Source organism: Radiomyces spectabilis (assembly GCF_025331425.1).
Source record: "Radiomyces spectabilis strain NRRL 2753 chromosome Unknown BYT42scaffold_2, whole genome shotgun sequence".
Taxonomy (NCBI): Eukaryota; Fungi; Mucoromycota; class Mucoromycetes; order Mucorales; family Radiomycetaceae; genus Radiomyces; species Radiomyces spectabilis.
The window spans coordinates 1012154-1031096 of NW_026251927.1; the positions used below are offsets into that span (position 1 = coordinate 1012154).

Sequence of the window (18943 nt, forward strand, 5' to 3'; positions counted from 1 at the left end):
CGCACAACTCCCAAACATTTTAATAATGGTAGGTATATAGGTAACATATTAACTGTCAGAGGATTTGTTCGGAAAAACCTGTCAAACGACATCTAATGCTAACTGGCACAAACAACCATATGATAACTTGCAAATGATCTAAATTTGGCAATAGAGACCAGTAAGCATATTTAATGCGGGAACGGTAAGAAGATAGGGTATCACATCTTGAGCATAAAAAGCTATTTTTGCCTTGGATGTAGAATTAAGTAGAATACAGTGCCGATTTAAGAAATAGAGAAAACCAATGTCTATCTATGAAGGGCTTTTAAAATTGGTTGGATGTTTGCGCCATGCTTGGCTGACTACGGTTCCACGCTCTGTTATAGTCATGGTCCCCATCATAAGAATCGTTTTGTGGTTCAAAGATTTCCAGATCGCAGATTTCACGCTCTCGCTTTCGTTTACGATAAAGGAAGATGACAGCAGAAATAATGGCGAGTCCAACCACACCGCCGACAACACTTCCAGCAATAACACCACCGTTATTGTTGGAATGATCGCCAGACCCACTTGGTGTGACATTAGGTAAACTAGGTATCACCGCGGCGGTAACGGTGGCTGAACCAGTCATCTGCGTGGAATAACTGCTGAGAGAACTGTGGATACTGGTTACAAGGGCAGCATCGGATTCTGTTATGCTAGGATTCGTGGGCAAGGTAGACGATTCTATCTTCGAGGAGGTCGAAGTAGATTTTGCATCCTCGGTTGTGTTTATGATAGTCGTTGTCGTCGTGGTCGTTGATGTAATCGTCGTTGTTGTCGTAGGTTCTGTGGTAGTTGTGGAAGTGGAGGCATCTGTTGCTGTAGTACTGGTGGTGGCCGACTCGGGAGTGCCGGTTTCTATTGGCGTTGAGGAACATCAAATCAACAAGGGTTCAAGAAATCGCAAAATAACTCCCACCTGAGTCATTCTGATCGTCTTCGCCGGATGTTTCTGTAGGTTCTGCTGGTTTATCTTGAAGAAAAATAAATTCACACCGTCAAGCGATTGATATTTGAAACATTGGGCAACAGTACGATGAATCTTCTGCTATCTGTACCTGTCACTGACGTTTCCTGAGCATTCACAGTTGTCCAGAGCCATGAACATAAGAAGATCAGGAAGATCACACGATATGTGCCGTAAAACAGTTTCAGCTTATGCATGTTCATGTATATCGGGAAGAGAAGATAAAGGAGCAGAAACGTCCTTAAGCCAAGACGGGTGTAACTTATCGATTAAGGTGACTGCTTGATGATCCTTTTCGTACGGTCTGAATTGACTACACTGCGAAAAAAAGAGCCTTACTTGCATAACCTGAACTCCATAAATAACCCCAAATCAACACATTGTGTTCACAGTCCTACATCACTTTATCACGCTACTGCTTCCTATATGAGCTGCGATTCTCATATAAAACTCAACAAAAGTCAAAAGGGCCTTTGTCTTCCGCCACCGCGTAATTATGAAAATGACTCCTTTGTCATTTCGGAATGAAAAAGGAGCTTCACTTTTCTCCTTATAAAGGCAACAAACCCTGATGGTGCAGTTCCAGTATGCGTTTTTGTGGTCATGGCGGCTTATCAGTCTTCATATTATTATGGGCATGACCCAAAAAAAAAGCAGAACATAGGCGGATTACAAATAAATTCTCAGAGGGGCCAGAAACGGCCTTTGAGTTGAGAACAGTGGATCTAGAAGGTTTTTAATGGCGACATAGCACGTTAACCTAGTGACAAGAAACAATCCGTTATTTTCAATTTTTTTTCTCATTGTTCTTTGAAGTTGGAATCACATGGAAGAAGCCAATAAATAGTACTGTGTTCCAGGCACAACCGACCGTAAAGGGAAAATGCCGTCTCTTTTTGTGGCACACAATGGGGCAGCTTTCGATGATCAGTTGGATACAATGTAGATGAAAGTCATCTATCATAATATCTATGCATGCCATACTAATATAGAATTCTGTTGAAAAAAGAAGAGATCTACATGGAGGTTTTCAGAATCCCACGTATCACCAATCCACCCATTGCTATCTGCACTAGGTTAGCTTGATGCGCGTTGATAATACCAGTGCTGTTAGAGCATTTTTATAAGGGTGTGTATACGTGGAGTTTTCATGGTTAGCATGAACAGATGAATATATCAGTGCTAGCAGCAATGAAGACTCGCCCTCAAACAAGTTGGCTATGCGCTGGCGAGAGTCATCCGTTATAGATCGAACTTGCCAGATTTGAAATCATTCTCTCTGATGAATAAAACTTTACAAAACAATATTGTTTTACCAGCTTACTGGGGTATCATACAGTATAATAATGCTGTGCATGCAACATACTCATGTGTCAGAGATCAAAGATTTATCTTTTTTCTTATGTTGATAGTGGATGTTCCCGTGTCATCTGGAGCTTTTTTCTAGACTTTCTAAACGACTACGACAAATTGTAAAATTGGCCCACTGCAATTTGCAAACTTTCTGGCTTCCTCATTAAATAGCGGAATCTTTGGTGATTAGGAGGATTGGCATTAACGCTACAATAAGCATGGCTTGGCTTTAAGATGTTAAAGTTTTTACTGAAAGGAATAAGCGTTAATGATCGTAGTTGAGCAATAATTGATCACGAATTATGTGAAATGCATCATCGTTTGTTTAGTTGTTAACCTTCGGACGATGAATTTACAGCTCTGAGGATGACCACTGATGATGTGATTTTCGATGCGCGTGGAGTCGGCTGTCCCATTTGAGCTTCACTGTATAATAATTGGTAGATCACGATTGAAAACTCTGCTCAGTAGATGCATCCTGCAACCGAGATCTACTTTGTCAAGTGTCTTTAAAGAACGCGCTAGTTGAGTCAAACATTTGCTCGCCGAAAGCGATGAAGGACCGACTTACTTTGTCTAGCTAGATCACTCGGTGGCCGGACTAGGTTTTCTGACAGCAAGAATTGACCGCAGTTTTCATGTAACACAATCGTAAGGATAAGCAAGCGAGGATAGCATCATTGTAGTGCCCCTGTGGAGAATGGTACGAGAAATGGGATCCACCGGCACCGAAAAAAGGAATTTCAGTTTATTCATCCATGAAAATAAGAGAGTTTCATGGAATGAAGATAACACGGTTCAGCGAAACGCAAAGGGACATCCTTTTTTTTTTTTTTTGTTAAAAAAAAAAAAAAAGAAAAAACCCTTGACAGCAATGTCTATCTGAAGTCAAATGTATTGTTTCTAAACTATAAATACATGAGAGCAACCATGAAGTTTGGTCCTTTCTCTTAACGCCTTCCATTCCTTCCGTACGTGCTTTGCACTTGCTTCTTCCCCTTCCTTCCTTAAAGACCAGTTATCTTGGTTTCTCCAACTTTGTTGAGGTCTCTCTGACTATTTATTTCCTTTTACGTCTTTGCTCTATTCTACCTGATTGGAATATTCGTTTGATCTATACATTCATTTCGTGTAGTCCCAGAGACCTCTATCACCAGTTGAATCATGAACCAACAAGACAACGTGACTGTAGACACTCGCGAATCTGTTGACACGTGGTATTTTCATCGCATGAACGAAACTGATTTAGCTGCCGAGGAAGCGTATTTTGCGCACTATGATCAAGAAATACTTGATACGATTGCCGTCGCTGACTATGAAGATGGTTGTATGCAGAATGACTACGACGACGAGATCATGAACGACAACGAATATGTTTTAAACGATCATTACGATGATGCGGAACATGATTATTGTAGCGATTCACTTCTTAATCTCGTATTGGACGTTCAGTCTTATCTGGAAGAAGCCTGCCATGCCGGTTTCGTGAAAACCGATTCACCGTTGCTGGAGCTTCAATATAAAATGCATCTTTATTTTGAAGCCACACGTTTACGATCTTGGTCGCAATAACAATCCACATCATTTTAACGGAAAAGCACACAGTTACAGATAAAATAAATCATGAAAGATCTTGTCCCTCATTCTATAGGGCATGTGATCAGAAAACCAAGAAAGAAAAATGTATAAAACCGACCTTTACTTCTATCGAAAATATGGCTTTGTCATCAATATTGTCCTATCCATATTACACAATGACAAAGTGAGGCATATCCTCAACGTCAAATTTCCCATTAGCGAGGAATTTTGATAACATTATCTACTGATTCAACGTCTTTTGTTTAACGTCTGGAGATGTGCATCCACGGCCCATGAACTGTATCGCTTGTTGGCTTGAAGTTTTGAAATTGAGTACTTTCACCAATTGCTCGAGTGATTTTCTTATTCGTAAAAAGTCATGGCGGGCTGTGTATGTGGGGTTTCTTTAACAGAGCGACGCCACGGTGTGAAGAGAAAGCGCGCGAGAAGAGTAAAATTCTACGCCGCCAAAAAAAAAAAAAAAAAAAAAAAAAAACATGCGCAAGGTTTTAATTATTTATGCATTGTGCGCCATTATTAAAGTCAAAATGCGACAAAAAAAAGCAAGCGCCAATTGTTTATAAATTCATACGGGAAAAGCTCGCCCCACTGTCTCATGCTCATCAACACCAATCAAGTGCATCTTGTGTAACAACGGCGGAGCTGTGACTGAGATGAAGGAGTAGTTTCAGTGGGCTCACTTTCCTCTTCCGCCATGACTTTTTTAAACTCTAATTTTTTTTCTTCCCAATTGTCTGTGCCATTGGAGAGAATTTTCCTTTTTCGATTTCCATCACCTTCCTCAACCTTTTTTTTATAATTTTTTTTTTTTTTTTGAACTTCTTTGTACATAATTGCGGTTTCTCATTTCTATGGACGACAAAGAGCTGGATTTAATTTATAATCAACAGTTGCATGATCAGCTCGCTCATCAAACGGCTCAAGCGGTTTCGCGACTCGTGGAAATGTATCCTGAGGAGTTTGGACTTGAGAATCTTATACCAATACCACAACGACCCATGGTGACGATCGCCGAAAAGGTCGCGCAACTATACCAAGAAGTATGTGAATCGTACGTCGACAACTCGATCGTTTTCGATCATGCATGGGTAAGCACTTTTTTCCACAGTTTTTTCTCGTTCGCCTGTTTGGAATCATACTAACTAACCCACTTTTTTGTCAACCCTCTTCTTGCAGCACTGGTCTTTGATATGGCGCCAGCAGCTTTCTTATAAAGTGCTTGCTACGCGCTATGGATATGAACAAATCATGGCTTCGGTTAACCCGCGTGCACGAAAAGCGATTGCTCAAATCTATTTGGAAGAGCTTGATCAATATATGCAGTGGTTTCCATGGTCATGGTTTTCCAATATGCAATTTATTGGTGCCGGTGGATTTTCGGCCGTTTACGCAGTAATGATGACTCCCTCGTACGATCCACAACCGTTGCGCATGGCATTAAAAATCGTCGATGATAAGTTACTGAACGAGGTAACCTAAGAAACGCCAAAACGGCTACTTCCTTTTTTTTTTCCTGTTCAAAGAGTCAGGTGCCACTCACTCACTCCACATTACTTACCGTTCTCACCCCACAATTTAGATTTCCGTGCAATCCAAAGCTTTTCTACCTCTCTTATTTCAAGGATTAACAGTATGCGAGAGTACGGGCGATCTGATGATGGTGATGAAGCTCAGCAATGATGGCAATTTGGAGGACCATATGCAGCAACTTCCGTTAGGCGACTTGGATTTGAAAACGATTGTGGGAACTATTTTGCGCTTGGCAGCCAATTTAGCCGATCTTCACAAGGCCGGCATGTGCCATCGCAATGTCCATCCACGCAACATTATCTGTACCGACAGCGATTACTTCTTGGTAGACTACCGCTTTTCGACCCCCTCACTTGAATCGAGCAGTGTCACCACATTGACGAAAGCTGTCTATGGAAGATTGCCCTATGTGGCGCCTGAGGTGCGCCAGGGTGTTTATACCGAAAAGTCGGATATATACAGTCTTGGTGTCATTATCTGGCAGCTTGTCAGCAAAGTGATTTTCCCATCGCCCGATGTGTTGCTGGATGGAAGTCATGATCCCAACAGCCTAGTGTATATCATCGAGCCAGTACCGGGACTGCCCGAGTGGTACCAAAAGCTGTATATAGCTTGTCTGGAACCACGGCCAGAAAATCGACCAGACGCCCTGGAGATTTGTCAGGCGCTTCAGCCGATTCACGACAGCCTGGAATATTCGGTGCCGCTAAACCCCCTTGTTACAAAATACATTGTTGCACGACGAGCTGATGTGGCAGATCACTTGCGAACCTATGCGAAAATCAAAGGCATCGTTTCTGCATCGACCACTCGACTGTATACCTTGACGAACCTCCCTTCTACCAGCCACTTTATTTCTCTGCCTTTCACACAAAAACCTTTCTCTGAAATTTGGGGCACCCTGGAAACGGTCGAAGAAAATCCGCATGCTCCTTATATCAAGCCCGAACCTTCGGCTTCGGGATCTAATAGCTCCACAATTCCCCCCAATGCAAGCACCATCTGAATCCAACTCATATTTACTTTCACTCATGTTTTTATCATACCTTCTACTTGTACCTTTTTATTAGGTTTTTTTTTGTTGTTTCTCATTTCTTTTTACAATTTTTATTCCTTCTCTACTTTCTTATGCAACTCATGTAATTTTACAAAATGCATCCGCAATAACCTTTTTATTTATTTTTGGAATCAAAAAATGAATGGATCGTGTTCGCAACATTAGTATTGGTTATTCTGCTCTTTTTCTATTATTGCCGTTTCGATGGACACATGAATAGAAGGGGGTATCTTAAGTACATTGACTATAGCACGGTGAAACGAGGGCAGATACGAATGGTAGAACTAAAAAATGGAGAAGAGGAACTTTTTCAAGCTTTGTTGCCTGATGTCGATTTTGGGGTTTCGCCATAACCAGGAGTTTCAGCATAAGCAACACCGGCTTTGAAAAAAGCTGTGCAACCAATGTACATGATGTTGGCCAATGTTTGGTGCAGCTCATATTGCTGATCAACCTGAACAATTTTGGCGATTCCTTGAGCTGCCATATTCCATGTGTGTTGACGGATCTGACATGTTTCATCGATAGTATCAAGTCCCATTTTGCAATAATCTATGGCCGACGACATCACATCTGGATAGATCAAACGAATTAGGGGTAACCCAAAATAACAAAGGGAAATGTAACGGTAAGGCTTACTTGGAATAAAGCTTTTCTTTAACGCAATGGCCGTAAAAACGGCCGTGTTGACGATGAGATTGGACAAGGTGGATGTAGTTTCCTGTTCCGATTTGGCTTGCTCTGCTTCGGTTGCGGTTCCCAAATGCTCATGCGATATTTCGTCAAACGATAGGTCATGCCGTTTTCGGAATTCCATAATGTTTTGTGTCAGGGCATGTCTTACGTTAGCGTCCGTATCAACTGCAGGTTTTTTCCCGTCCTTGATCAGTCTTTTTTCATTAGAATGGCCATTAATACTGAGCATTTACCAGGAATGGCTTCCATAAACCGGTCAAGCGCCATAAGGTACAGGTCCATAGCCATCATTCGATTATTCGATTGTTCCATCTCATTTGCAATATGGATTAATGCCATTGCCCGCTCCAAATCTTTCCTGTTCATGAAAGGCTGTTGTGCTGGGCATGGTTGTTTCAGGCCGTAGTCGGATACATCGGTAGAAGTTTGTTTCCAAATCATTTGTGACAACCTTGATAACCTGGATTGGGAGACGACATTTTCATAAGAAGGAGGTAATGGCGAAGGATCTGTAGCAGCAAAGTGCATTGCTAATGAAGTGCGATCCACATGGTGGAAAGTCGATGCCTTCTTGTCATGATGGTAGGATGCGGGCAACCATGATGTTGCTTGGTTCAATACGGGAACCTTGTCTGCATAAGACAAAACCGTCGATACTAATGCTGTCATGAGAACGATAAAGTGGAGAAGAGATATGGAAAAAAGAATGAAATACAATTCGAGGCTGATGAATAAATTAAAAAAGAATGCATCACGTACATCGTTTGTAGCATACATTTGAAGCACTTTGCACGTGAAAACAAGACAATACCGAGTATGACAAACGATAATACAATGCAGCGGCATATGAAAATGTGAACTTAAATACAGCAACTTTATATTGGTCATTTGACTAACAAGCCGTACACCCGCTGTGCAAGATGCCACCTGCTACTGATCGTCGCCCTCTTACATTGAGCGACATTCGTCAGACAAAAGCCTAACGCAATACGGCATAACCTGGGCGAGACTCCTGATGGAACTTTGGTATATTAATGTCAATACTCTGGCATACCGTACAGTCATGATTTCCCAACGTGTGTGCAGCAGCACTTATTACCCCCTCAGTCCCGTCCCGCCCAAGGTTATGATAGATCCAGAATAATGTGAGGGAAAGTTGGGTATTAAAAAATGAGTTAGGAAGCTCTTTGATTGATTACAATGTCTTCAAGAAAAAATTGAAGACAAAAATATGTGGATTTCCCATGGATGAAACGATAGCCACCCCACTGATGCATGAACCCATAGACCGAAGCATACCTGCTCCATGAATTACTCGATCATCGAAAACTGAAGAGAATGAAAGGGCATAAAAAGTATAATTGACAGAGAAACCAAACTAAATGATGCTACAAAGACGCCAGTCGTATCATCAACCACCTTTGTTCAAAAAGGAGCTCTACCCTCATTTTATTTGGACGACGACGGTGCTCTATTTGACCACAACTGGCCCAAACGGCACCTTGCTGCTGATTGTTTCACCTATTACCGTGGAAGTGGGTAGCGAGGCATGGTCGAAAGATAAAAAAGAAGATGCAAAAAGAATTAACAGGTCCTGATAACTTGGTGTAGATCATGTGATTTACAAAATCGCTAATTTCCCAAAGATTCAAGTGTTTAGATTTTTTCCCGTTCATGGTTTTCCGTGTGAGATTCACTAGCGTATGGGGACAGACTGATTCGATACAGCTATACGTCATAATACACAACAGTGAGTGAACGGAAGCCCTTGAGCAAGATTTTTGAACGAGCCCGTAAACTCTGATATCCTATACAGCACCGCCTTAAAATAAACGTAAGAGTTTTTATTTAGAAAATCAGGCTGCGGCATGATCACCTGGCTTCAATGCAGCGCAAGCGTAAATGGTACAATCTCCCCGGTCCACAGGACTGATCTGCGCAATCAAAAAGTGCTTAGCTAAGAGACTTGCATCCGTCTAAAAATAAAAATTACGCATATGCCTCAGGCTTAGACCTCTGCCGTGTTTCGAAAAGGATGAAGGCAATTGTAGGTTGGTAGGATCTTCCTTTCCTCTACACAATGGAAATTGTCCACTGAGAAGTACTCGCCCCATAGTTTTTGGAAGTTTCTATTATGCTCGAGACGTTTTTTATATGGTGTTTAGCAATATATACGCTACCCTTTTCGACAACTTGAATGTAAGCTTGCAGTTAGCCAAGTGAACTAAATGGTCCAACAGTTACGATCGTTGCAACTACTATATTTCCCGTAAAAACGTGTGAAACCATGCCATGTATGCTTAGTGTTACAATCGTAAATCAAAACATATCATGATGTTCATCTCACATTCATATTTTCCAGAAATCCGATTCCGGCCTGTGAAAGAACAGCATTGCAACCGACAGCCACCACAAATGTATGTTCTATTACCAACATGATTTCTGTGAAAGTGGCGTGACTGATCTTTTGGTCACGGTGTTGGGTGTCACAGTAGTTCATCCTTGAAACACGACATCAGTGTGGTTCAGCGTGGGGGTTACGATCGATGAGATAGAAAGTAGATAGGCAACAGGTCGTTTTTTTTTCATGACATACGATCCTTTCATCGGCTGATTTTGTCAATAAACACCACATAATACGTACTATGAATTCTCTTATAGTAAGTTACTCTACTGGTAGTCATAGCATTAGATTAGAGGGTGGATGCGGGGCCGCAGGGACGGACCAAGATACAGTCACGAACATCAGTAGGAAATTGGTAGCAAAACAACTCTTTTTTTTTATGGAAGTGTAAAAGAAAATCGACCATAAGCATATACAGGTGCTAAATTGCAACAAGAAAAGAAATGCATATCCAAAAATTGGTATCATTCGAAGGATAAATAAAAATCAGATATAAGAATTTGGGGAATGGAAGGGTTATCGCGGCAGGGAAAAACAAGAGACTGTGGGAGAAAAAGCAAACAAAAGAGAGAAAGAAAAAAAAAGATTGTGGAATAGAGGAAAATGAATGAACAACAGTAAAAAGGAAGAGGGAATCAAATACAGAGAAAACATATCACAAACAAAAACAAAATGACAAATGGACAAAATACAACCAATTAAGGTGCAGTTGCCATTTTTTCCTCTTCCTCCAAAAATGTTTGTATTTGCTTCACCTTCTGGGAGCTTTCGTTATCTAGGTCGTCTAGTCCCCACATAATTTCCTTGACACGAGCTTGCACTTCGCCTCGTTCAAGTACTACGGCGTCATCGTCGTCCTTTTCTTCTAAGAACTTGTTTATTCGTCTGATATCTTTTCGAACTTCATGAACCGTTTTGGCAATGGATCGGAGGCGCGAGTTGAGTTCTTGCACTTGGTGTTTGTTAACAAACATGAGTTCTTTCAATTCTTCCAACGAATCGGTCACCGCCAGCGTATCCATGTTGAGACTTCTTATCACCGGCAAAGGATTCTCGTAACTAAAGGTTCGATCGTGTAGGGTCGACATCATCGAGTTCACCAGCATTTCCAAATCTTTGATATCGTCCTTGGACATCCAAGCCATTTCCTTGCGGATCGAATTTCCGATATTTTTTAAATGGCTGGTTTGACGTTCTCTGTCGCGCCATTTTCGTTCGACAACGTTGATGAAAGAGGTGATCGGTAACTCCGGTGGTGGCGCAAAATTGCCTTGGGTTTGATTTTTAGGAAATAGACTTTCGTCCGCCAATAAAGTATTACACAGCCGTTTATGTAAAGTCTTTGTCTCCCAAATATTCGAGTTCAGTTCCTCCAGCTGACGTTTGAGCTGTTCAAAGGGATCATCATCTTCTGCATCAAGTGATGACCATGTCGAGGAAAATGAGCTTCGACGACTTCTGCAGAAAAATCCCGTGGAAGAACTATGCATAGCTTGAAAGTGTAGTGGCGTGGACACGGGGCTAGTGACATCTGTGTTGTCCATCACGGATATTCCTCGAAATAGCAGATCTTCAGAAGGATGGGCATCCATTAAAGACTTAATATTTGCTGGGAATGTTTTGCTTGCATATTCTTGTATCAGAGACGTAGACAGGCTCCGTTGAACCGCTGTTGGCGAAAGTGGCGTTTCTTGTGTTGTTGGAGAAATAGGGCTTGTAGCTGAGTGAAGCTCAGCAGCCAAAGATGCTCCCAAAGGTGTTTGCGTCATATACCCTTTGCCTAGTAACTCTTCTTCCAAAGACTGACTGGCGGCATAAGCATCGTCTTCAAAAAAGGAATCGGCTAATTGTGTTTCAGATGGCATCGCGACGAACGTTCTTTTTTTTTTTGTGTATTGGCTGTGCCAAGGAAAGGAAAGTAAAGTAAAAAGGCAATCAGCTAGTAAAAAAAAAACTGTGGAGTGACGTCGATAGCTTTTGTGCGGCACGCCCTTATTTTTCTGTGCGCCCTTACTTTTTATGTGGAAACTTTGTGTGCATTTGGCAAATTCCGCTTGTATCCCGCGAATTTATCTACTCTTGTCATGTTGACATCCACTACCTTATGGGCGTCTAGCTTTTTTTTTCTTTTTGGTTTTATTGTGAAATGTTACTAACCTGCCATTGTACATCATTCTTGAAAACTTGGCGGTAGACTTTTCATTAGGGTTACTGTTTACGGTAGCTGCTGATAAAAAACTTGGTTCAATGTGATGCCTGAGCAACAACCTAGCTTAGTGTGTTCTGCTATCAAGATATAAAAAATAGATGATATCATTCCATAATATTATCAGTATTTATTTACGCTTTAGATGTATCCTTGTTTTGATGCATAGCATATATCTAGTATGTGTACCTTGTAAGCAATATGTGGGACTTAAACGTCTGCCATCCGGAGCCTCCGTCAGTTTTGCCAGAATAATTGGATCCATTATGTTGATATTGAAACATCCCCCGTAAGCTTAAACATAAACCAACATCCTATAATTTCTATGCAAAGAATAATTGATACTTTATATGGATTTGATTTTATTATCTATCGAACAGACGCAACAGTTTTCTCAACTGCTGGGTGCACTCGAAGTTGCAAGTGCAACTGTCAGGAACGAAAGTTTGGACCGCTGTGACTGAAATTTCCTTTCCAAGCCACTTTCTGACCCAGGCTTTTTTGAAGCAAGCCCAGGTATTTGTTCTCTCATCGACAAATTGTCAGCCGAATATTGGGCATTTTTTCTCTCTTTGTAAACTTTACGCATGTCGAAAAAGCCGCAAGCAGCGACAGCCTTTGTTCGTCTTTTAATAGGTGCTGGAAAAGCTTCTCCTTCACCGCCCGTCGGTCCGGCCCTTGGTGCTCGAGGTGTCAAGTCCATGGACTTTTGCAAGCAATTCAACGATAAAACCAAACACATTGTTCCTGAAACCCCATTACCCACCGTCATCACCATCAAACCAGATCGTACATTCACTTTCATTGTCAAGACTCCTCCTACTACATTTCTACTAAAACGCGCAGCCGGCATCACCAAGGGTGCCCAAAAACCCGGCTCAGAAGTTGTCGGCACAGTCAGCTTGAAGCATGTATATGAAATCGCAAAACTGAAGCAGCAAGATGCCAATCTCAAACATCTTTCCCTGGAGAGCATCTGCGGTAGCATCATCGGTGTAGCAAAGAGTGTTGGCATTGAAGTAGTTCATTAAATAGACGACCATAATAAAAACAGTAGCGCATGAAGAAATCAACAAAAGGTCCGTTTCACACCATTTCTCGTTCCACGGCTATTGAGTATGGGCCATATTTATCTATTGGGTTGAAAGTGATCGTCTATGCACAAGACAAACTTTGGAAAAAGTCACTCTGTACGTCATGGCTTGAAAACAGGTGCTCTCTTGGAGAAGAAATCATGGCCAATTTTCAATTTTTTTTCCCCATCCTTTTTGCACATGTTCTCCTTGTCACGCCCAGTGTTATTGCGTAACATGAGTTTATATGCAAAGCCCATTCCTGTACTGCGCAGAATCGTACCTTTTCGAAGCATATCTAGTACTCATTGCCAACGGTTCCAGGAGTACTACCTTACTAAAGCTGTTAATGGCAAGTGGCGAACCGACTTTTTTCCTGGAAAATGATAATGCCATGCTAACGTTTGAATGCAGGTGCCTTCTTGAGACTGAAATTACAGAAAGCAACTTCGCTCGTCGGTAATACACCCCCAGCCTCTCATTACATCTACCACTGTGACCCTGACATTTGACGAATGTTGGATTATGTAGGCATCTTCAGCACGCGCGGAACCCGGTTATCGAACGAGGATAAGTGTTCTGCCGGTACTTTGGAATTACCAGAAGGGGAAAATCTACCCACGATGAAGCGAGAAGCCAATCGGGCTTATTTCGGTATATTCGACGGGTAAATGAATAATACAAAAGATGTCTCGGTCACAGCCCAAAAGATAGAGAACAAGCGTTGTTGACACCATGATGTACACTAGACACGGCGGACCGGTGGTATCCGAATGGCTTGCAGCAAGACTCCATAACATGATCGAATCAGCAAGCCTAGATGAATTTCCTCACACATTATCAACACTGCGAGCTTATCGTGGCTACTTTAAACGTTTTCCCATTCCTGCTCTATTGCGTGATTTCGTGGATGAACAAGGATACCCGTTAGATAATGTATCGGTCAACGACCTAACGATCGAACAACGATTGACGCTCGGATTCTTGAAGGCTGATACCGAATGCTTACAGCATATTCCGTACGAAAACAACGATCTCCACAGTAACCAAGAAGGCTCTACAGGCAGTGTAGCGATCATTGAACCGAGAGATGAGAAGCCATTTTGGGAGAGTGAACAATACGATATTTTGATCGGCCACGTCGGCGACACGCGAATTTTATTGTGTGATGCTACATCTGGAGAAGTGGTGACATTGACTACTGGGGATCATCATCCAGGCAATCCGGCTGAGATTGATCGATTACGCAAATATGCCGGTTTTGTGACCACCGATTCCTGGGGTGATGATCGAATACTCGGCATGTTGGCTACAAGCAGAGCCTTTGGTGATGCACGATTAAAACGTTATGGAGTATCATCCGAGCCCGATATTATGCGGTATACCTTTAACAACGACAAACCGGCGGCATTTATGGTACGAATACCTTGTGTGACATGGGAAATACGCCCGACCGACCCATTCATGGATTCAAAATTTGATAGGTTTTGGTGACAGACGGGATCACTTCCGTGATGTCTGACCAAGAGATCATTGATTTCATTAAACAATACAAAGATCCTACGACGGCGGCTAAAAAGCTGGTCGATGCGGCAGATCAGTATGGTTCCGAAGATAACCTCAGCGCAATGGTATGTCATGGTTTTTGGTAAATTAGCAATAGCATATACTCATTATTCTATTTTTGGGTTATGTAGGTGGTGCGACTGGGACATTGGGGAACTCGAATGCCAGATTTTACGCATGAATTGCGCAAATATAAACTAGAAAACTCTTCGATGAGCAATCGACAAAGCTGGTAAATCGATGACCCATATCTGCAAAACCGTTGCAATTACGTCAAACGCCGTCAACATGATTGCATCCAGACATAGAGCCTATTTGACATTGCCAATTCGCCTATTCATTATTGTATTTCATCGTGTTATGTGATTTTTTTCGATTTTTACCCATGTTGTGTGATTCAAGGATACGAATATCCCATTGTATGATCATTATATCGTCTTTCTAGTTATTTAATCCTAGCAATGCAGTCGTTTGATTGCATTTTTTGTGCCAACTTGACAGATTACGGGGAATTACCATGTCCATTGCCCCAATGAAGTTAAAAATTTTATGTTCACATGAGTGACGATCATTGCAGCCAATAGAAAATAATCTGTTATCTTATTTTACTGTTTTAGGCAGTAAAAGAAGCACAAATCAAATGGCAGATATCAAACTTAAAGCTTGGGACACGGTATCGCATGATCAGGAAAGCTTTTTTGATGATATGGAAGTCCATACAGCAAACCATGGCTATACAAGAGATTTTCATTGCAAAGTAAATGCAATGTGCCGTAAAATCTGCAGTTGCGGAGCCGCTGTATGCGATAGTGATCCCCAATATTACACGGGGACGAAGACAAAAAAGACGGGCGAAATGGGTCATTAGATGAAGCCTTTTCGGCAGGTTTCAAGCGTGATGTCATTATTGCTTTATTGCATGAAACTTATTTGCTAGTCATTATAAAAATCAAGCAGAAAAATTTCTTCGCATAGGCATCGTTTATTTGTTTCCATCTTATTACAACAATATATCTTATCCAAGATGATTATGAGCCGTCTTCAAAACCGAAAGCTGCCTAGAGAGGTGTATCCTTTGGTGGCAATTGTATCAGCTGGTGTCATTGGTGAGAATTTGTTTTTTTCTGTATCAAGTGACTTTGGATCCCCAATTTCAAGAAACTGATCGTGATTTATCCTTATAGGAGGTGCCTATGCTTCGCTACGCAAGTTGTTCACGGATCCAAGTCTCCGTCGACGACGCTCTCAAAACCTCGCATAAAAAAAGCCAAATAACTGCTGTACCACCAACTTCACATTTGTAAAAATAAAGAAACTCACGAAAACCCTCGCGCTACGTCTCGTGATATAATTTTTTTTTCTGCTGATAAGATAAAATTTTGAAGTTTGTATGACAATAAGAAAAGGAAAAAGCGGGTTGGAAAATTTTCCTCCTGTGTTCTGCCTTTTTTTTTTTTGCTCTTTCTACTTTTCTGCGAAAAAAAGATATGACTAAAATAGGATATCCGCATGACGAATATGATATCTTAGAGGATATAGGCAACGGATCGTTTGGTTCCGTGCAGAAAGCCAAGAGCAAAGCAACATCAAAGATTGTAATTATTGACATGACGAATGGGTGTCAAATGGTCTTCTCTGAATCATCAGTAATTGACCTATTTTTTCTTGTTCAATAGGTCGCCATCAAAACGATGAAGAGAAAATTCGACAACGTTGCAGAGTGCGAAAAGCTCCTGGAATCGAGATTATTGACACTTTTACCACCTCATCAGAACGTTGTTCAACTGTATGATACCTTTTATACGCCAGAAAACGATTTATGTTTTGTGATGGAATACATGGAAGGCGGCAATCTGTACCAGCTAATGAATCAACGACGGAAAGCCAATGAAGTATTCTCAATTGACGAACTACGGCACATATTGTATGACTTGTACCGCAGTAACGTTTTCCGTCAATGTCATATCAAGACTCATCCCATTTTTTCTCTTTTGTCACTAGTTATCAAATATTGTCTGCCGTTGCGCACATACACAGCCATGGCATATTCCACAGGGATATGAAACCCGAAAATCTGCTCATCAGTTTTCCATCCTCCAGCGGGGAACCGGTTATCAAACTCGCTGATTTCGGGCTTGCCAGAGAGCTTCAAAGCAATCCACCCTATACCGAATACGTGAGCACTCGATGGTACGATTTTTTTTTTCAGTTGTTCGAATCCATATCAGCCAATTGGATGTCAAATTGATGAATCATTATTTGTTTGCTTAGGTATCGGGCACCTGAGGTGTTACTGCGATCCACCAGCTATTCTTCCGCGGTAGATCTGTGGGCTATAGGCGCTATCTTTGCTGAGCTTATTACTCTTCATCCTCTATTTCCTGGCGAATCGGAGATTGATCAGTTATACCGAATATGCGAATTGATGGGAAGTCCTGGGAACAATAGACCTTTCTTACGAAAAGGCTCCATCAAACCGGAAAAGCGTCTGAGTCCTGGCTTTGCACGAAAGAAATTGCCCACCCCCTCTCCACTGGATCGACGTCGCTCTATCAGCTCAGTACCAGCACGTCCATCGGACGGTATTGTGAATGAATGGCGTGAAGGTGTAAAACTAGCTCACAAGATTGGCTTTGAATTTCCTCAGGTGAATGCTTCTTCCTTTTTACTTTTTTGTTTTCCCGACAATGACATAGCGTGGTGTAACATTGATAACGAACCTTTTTCCTTGGATGACCTTTTTTTTTTTTTAGTTACCGCCGAAGCCGTTGATTTCCGTCCTACCTACTGCCACAGCATCCATGCTTGATCTTATTCGTCAATTTTTATGCTTCAACCCAACGCAGCGACTAAAAGCGGCGGAAGCACTCAATCATCCTTTCTTTACCGATAGCTCTGAACAACCAGTTCCAAATACGAATTCTTTATCGCATGGATTCCGCATTCTTAATGATACGTTGGATACCGACTACAGAATGGATATGCTGTCCACAAGTGCCCCCGAGATGTTGACGCAACCTATATACCCTGATTCGGAATCAAGTTATCGTCAGCAGCACGAATGGGTTCCTAGTGATCTACGCTTCGAAGTACGACAGTCGAGCGGCAGCAAAACCTCTAGTGATTCCTCGGGATTCGAAGACAGAATACATACCCTGGTGGATAAAATCGACGATGCACTAAATGACGACCCGCTTTTAAGCAATGATATTTTACAGAATCAAGCATCCTTGGGATCGGGAAAACATATACCATCACCTTCAAGTGGTTGTTCTATCGATCAGCATAGTTCATGGAGAACCAGCCCTGTCATGATTGAAAACAGTTCGCAGCGGTATGCTCTACATGATTCAGCAAAATCTCGGCCTTATATTACGATTGATGGACCGGAGATTCACAACTTCGATTCCATGAAGCGAGAAAAATGGCCGGTGCATGACGGACGACCCTATACAAAGCGCCGTAGCCATGGCTATGAACGGAGTGAACAACATACGCATCGTCAATTAGGATTCCATTTACAAAATAACTCCAACTGCAGCCTCGATTCGCTGTCGCACGATATGTGGAATTCGAGTATCTCACTTCCGGGTACCGACCCTATAGCAGTGAATAACCTTCAGCGATCACCCATCATGTTACCGGAAGAAAGACTGAGAGATACGACTACCACCGATCCGGTATGGTCTTTTACCCGTCGTACCGGTTCTAGGGCCTCTCACGGTTCGTCTGTTCCATCCCTGACCTATGGATCAATATCAGATCAAACCATGAACGACATATCCTATGAGTACGAAGAGCAGCACAGGAACGACAGCAGGTAATCTAAAGCGTCATAATGTTCTGAATAATCCGAAGACTAATTATTTCCTGATCACAGTGACGTTGGTAGTCAAAACAACGAGTGGCCGTGGTTAAAGGTCTTGTAAATATGTGTTAAAAACCAAAGAAAACAAAAGAGAAGAACTACATGACTGGCATTCCAACTTAATACCCCTCCTCCTACGAATATCTTAGCTGCAGCTAAAACCAGTAAAACGAATGAACCTTGAAGCAGCAACCACCTGGTCGGTTCCTTGGTGTCTCGGTACAGCAATTCGTTCATACGGATGATTTTGGCGCACTGTTCAAAATTGTGCCAATTATCCAATCTTACAGCGGTCCGATTATCGGGTGTAGCAGTGCTGCAGTAAGTCATTTCCCGTCTGGATCTGTACAAAGAGAAAGAAACCCTACTTGTAAATGATAATAATAATAAAGTTATTGGCTGTCCTGATTGTATCGAAAGCAGCCACCCGACTAATAAATTCCGGTGCGCCAAGTGTCTGTCTGTCCATGCTGGTCGATTCACCCTTTCACAGTCGATGTACCAGATGAATTCTGTACACACTTTCTTGTTTAGTGGTACGATATAGATATCATCCCATCTTGCTACAATTACCAAACTACCGTGTTTGCTGTGCCGGAC

General features: G+C 41.9%; 9 protein-coding genes across 9 annotated transcripts; 6 read left to right on the forward strand and 3 right to left on the reverse strand.

Annotated features, from left to right (window-relative positions):
- Nucleotides 1-164: 164 nt before the first annotated feature.
- On the reverse strand, nt 165-1212 carry BYT42DRAFT_641668 (uncharacterized protein). The gene is made up of 3 exons (XM_051572561.1): nt 1083-1212; nt 944-997; nt 165-882 (listed from the first exon to the last, which is right to left on the reverse strand). The coding sequence occupies exons 1-3, from the start codon at nt 1192-1194 to the stop codon at nt 308-310; spliced, it is 741 nt and encodes a 246-aa protein (XP_051427086.1). The 5' UTR covers nt 1195-1212; the 3' UTR covers nt 165-307.
- A 2097-nt stretch (nt 1213-3309) lies between these two features.
- BYT42DRAFT_555791 (uncharacterized protein) lies at nt 3310-3935 on the forward strand. Its single transcript, XM_051566712.1, has one exon. It carries the CDS (start codon nt 3509-3511, stop codon nt 3914-3916), a length of 408 nt encoding a protein of 135 aa, XP_051427087.1. The 5' UTR covers nt 3310-3508; the 3' UTR covers nt 3917-3935.
- Nucleotides 3936-4794: 859 nt separating this feature from the next.
- BYT42DRAFT_490569 (kinase-like domain-containing protein) lies at nt 4795-6479 on the forward strand (the record flags this gene model as incomplete). The annotated part of the gene is made up of 3 exons (XM_051564007.1): nt 4795-4944; nt 5120-5413; nt 5523-6479. 3 exons carry the CDS (start codon nt 4795-4797, stop codon nt 6477-6479), a joined length of 1401 nt encoding a protein of 466 aa, XP_051427088.1.
- Nucleotides 6480-6631: 152 nt separating this feature from the next.
- On the reverse strand, nt 6632-8091 carry BYT42DRAFT_555795 (uncharacterized protein). The gene is made up of 2 exons (XM_051566713.1): nt 7460-8091; nt 6632-7391 (listed from the first exon to the last, which is right to left on the reverse strand). Exons 1-2 carry the CDS (start codon nt 8070-8072, stop codon nt 6841-6843), a joined length of 1164 nt encoding a protein of 387 aa, XP_051427089.1. The 5' UTR covers nt 8073-8091; the 3' UTR covers nt 6632-6840.
- Nucleotides 8092-10328: 2237 nt separating this feature from the next.
- On the reverse strand, nt 10329-11495 carry BYT42DRAFT_489793 (uncharacterized protein; the record flags this gene model as incomplete). The annotated part of the gene is made up of 2 exons (XM_051563959.1): nt 10329-11151; nt 11230-11495. 2 exons carry the CDS (start codon nt 11493-11495, stop codon nt 10329-10331), a joined length of 1089 nt encoding a protein of 362 aa, XP_051427090.1.
- Nucleotides 11496-12292: 797 nt separating this feature from the next.
- On the forward strand, nt 12293-13062 carry BYT42DRAFT_555809 (50S ribosomal protein L11). Its single transcript, XM_051566714.1, has one exon. It carries the CDS (start codon nt 12424-12426, stop codon nt 12865-12867), a length of 444 nt encoding a protein of 147 aa, XP_051427091.1. The 5' UTR covers nt 12293-12423; the 3' UTR covers nt 12868-13062.
- A 585-nt stretch (nt 13063-13647) lies between these two features.
- Nucleotides 13648-14711, forward strand: BYT42DRAFT_490490 (phosphatase 2C-like domain-containing protein; the record flags this gene model as incomplete). Its single annotated transcript, XM_051564006.1, has 3 exons — nt 13648-14325; nt 14394-14540; nt 14607-14711. The coding sequence occupies 3 exons, from the start codon at nt 13648-13650 to the stop codon at nt 14709-14711; spliced, it is 930 nt and encodes a 309-aa protein (XP_051427092.1).
- A 744-nt stretch (nt 14712-15455) lies between these two features.
- On the forward strand, nt 15456-15893 carry BYT42DRAFT_555813 (uncharacterized protein). The gene is made up of 2 exons (XM_051566715.1): nt 15456-15581; nt 15660-15893. Exons 1-2 carry the CDS (start codon nt 15500-15502, stop codon nt 15734-15736), a joined length of 159 nt encoding a protein of 52 aa, XP_051427093.1. The 5' UTR covers nt 15456-15499; the 3' UTR covers nt 15737-15893.
- A 69-nt stretch (nt 15894-15962) lies between these two features.
- Nucleotides 15963-18404, forward strand: BYT42DRAFT_610407 (kinase-like domain-containing protein; the record flags this gene model as incomplete). The annotated part of the gene is made up of 6 exons (XM_051571389.1): nt 15963-16070; nt 16152-16399; nt 16477-16665; nt 16747-17122; nt 17229-18295; nt 18356-18404. 6 exons carry the CDS (start codon nt 15963-15965, stop codon nt 18402-18404), a joined length of 2037 nt encoding a protein of 678 aa, XP_051427094.1.
- Nucleotides 18405-18943: the final 539 nt, after the last annotated feature.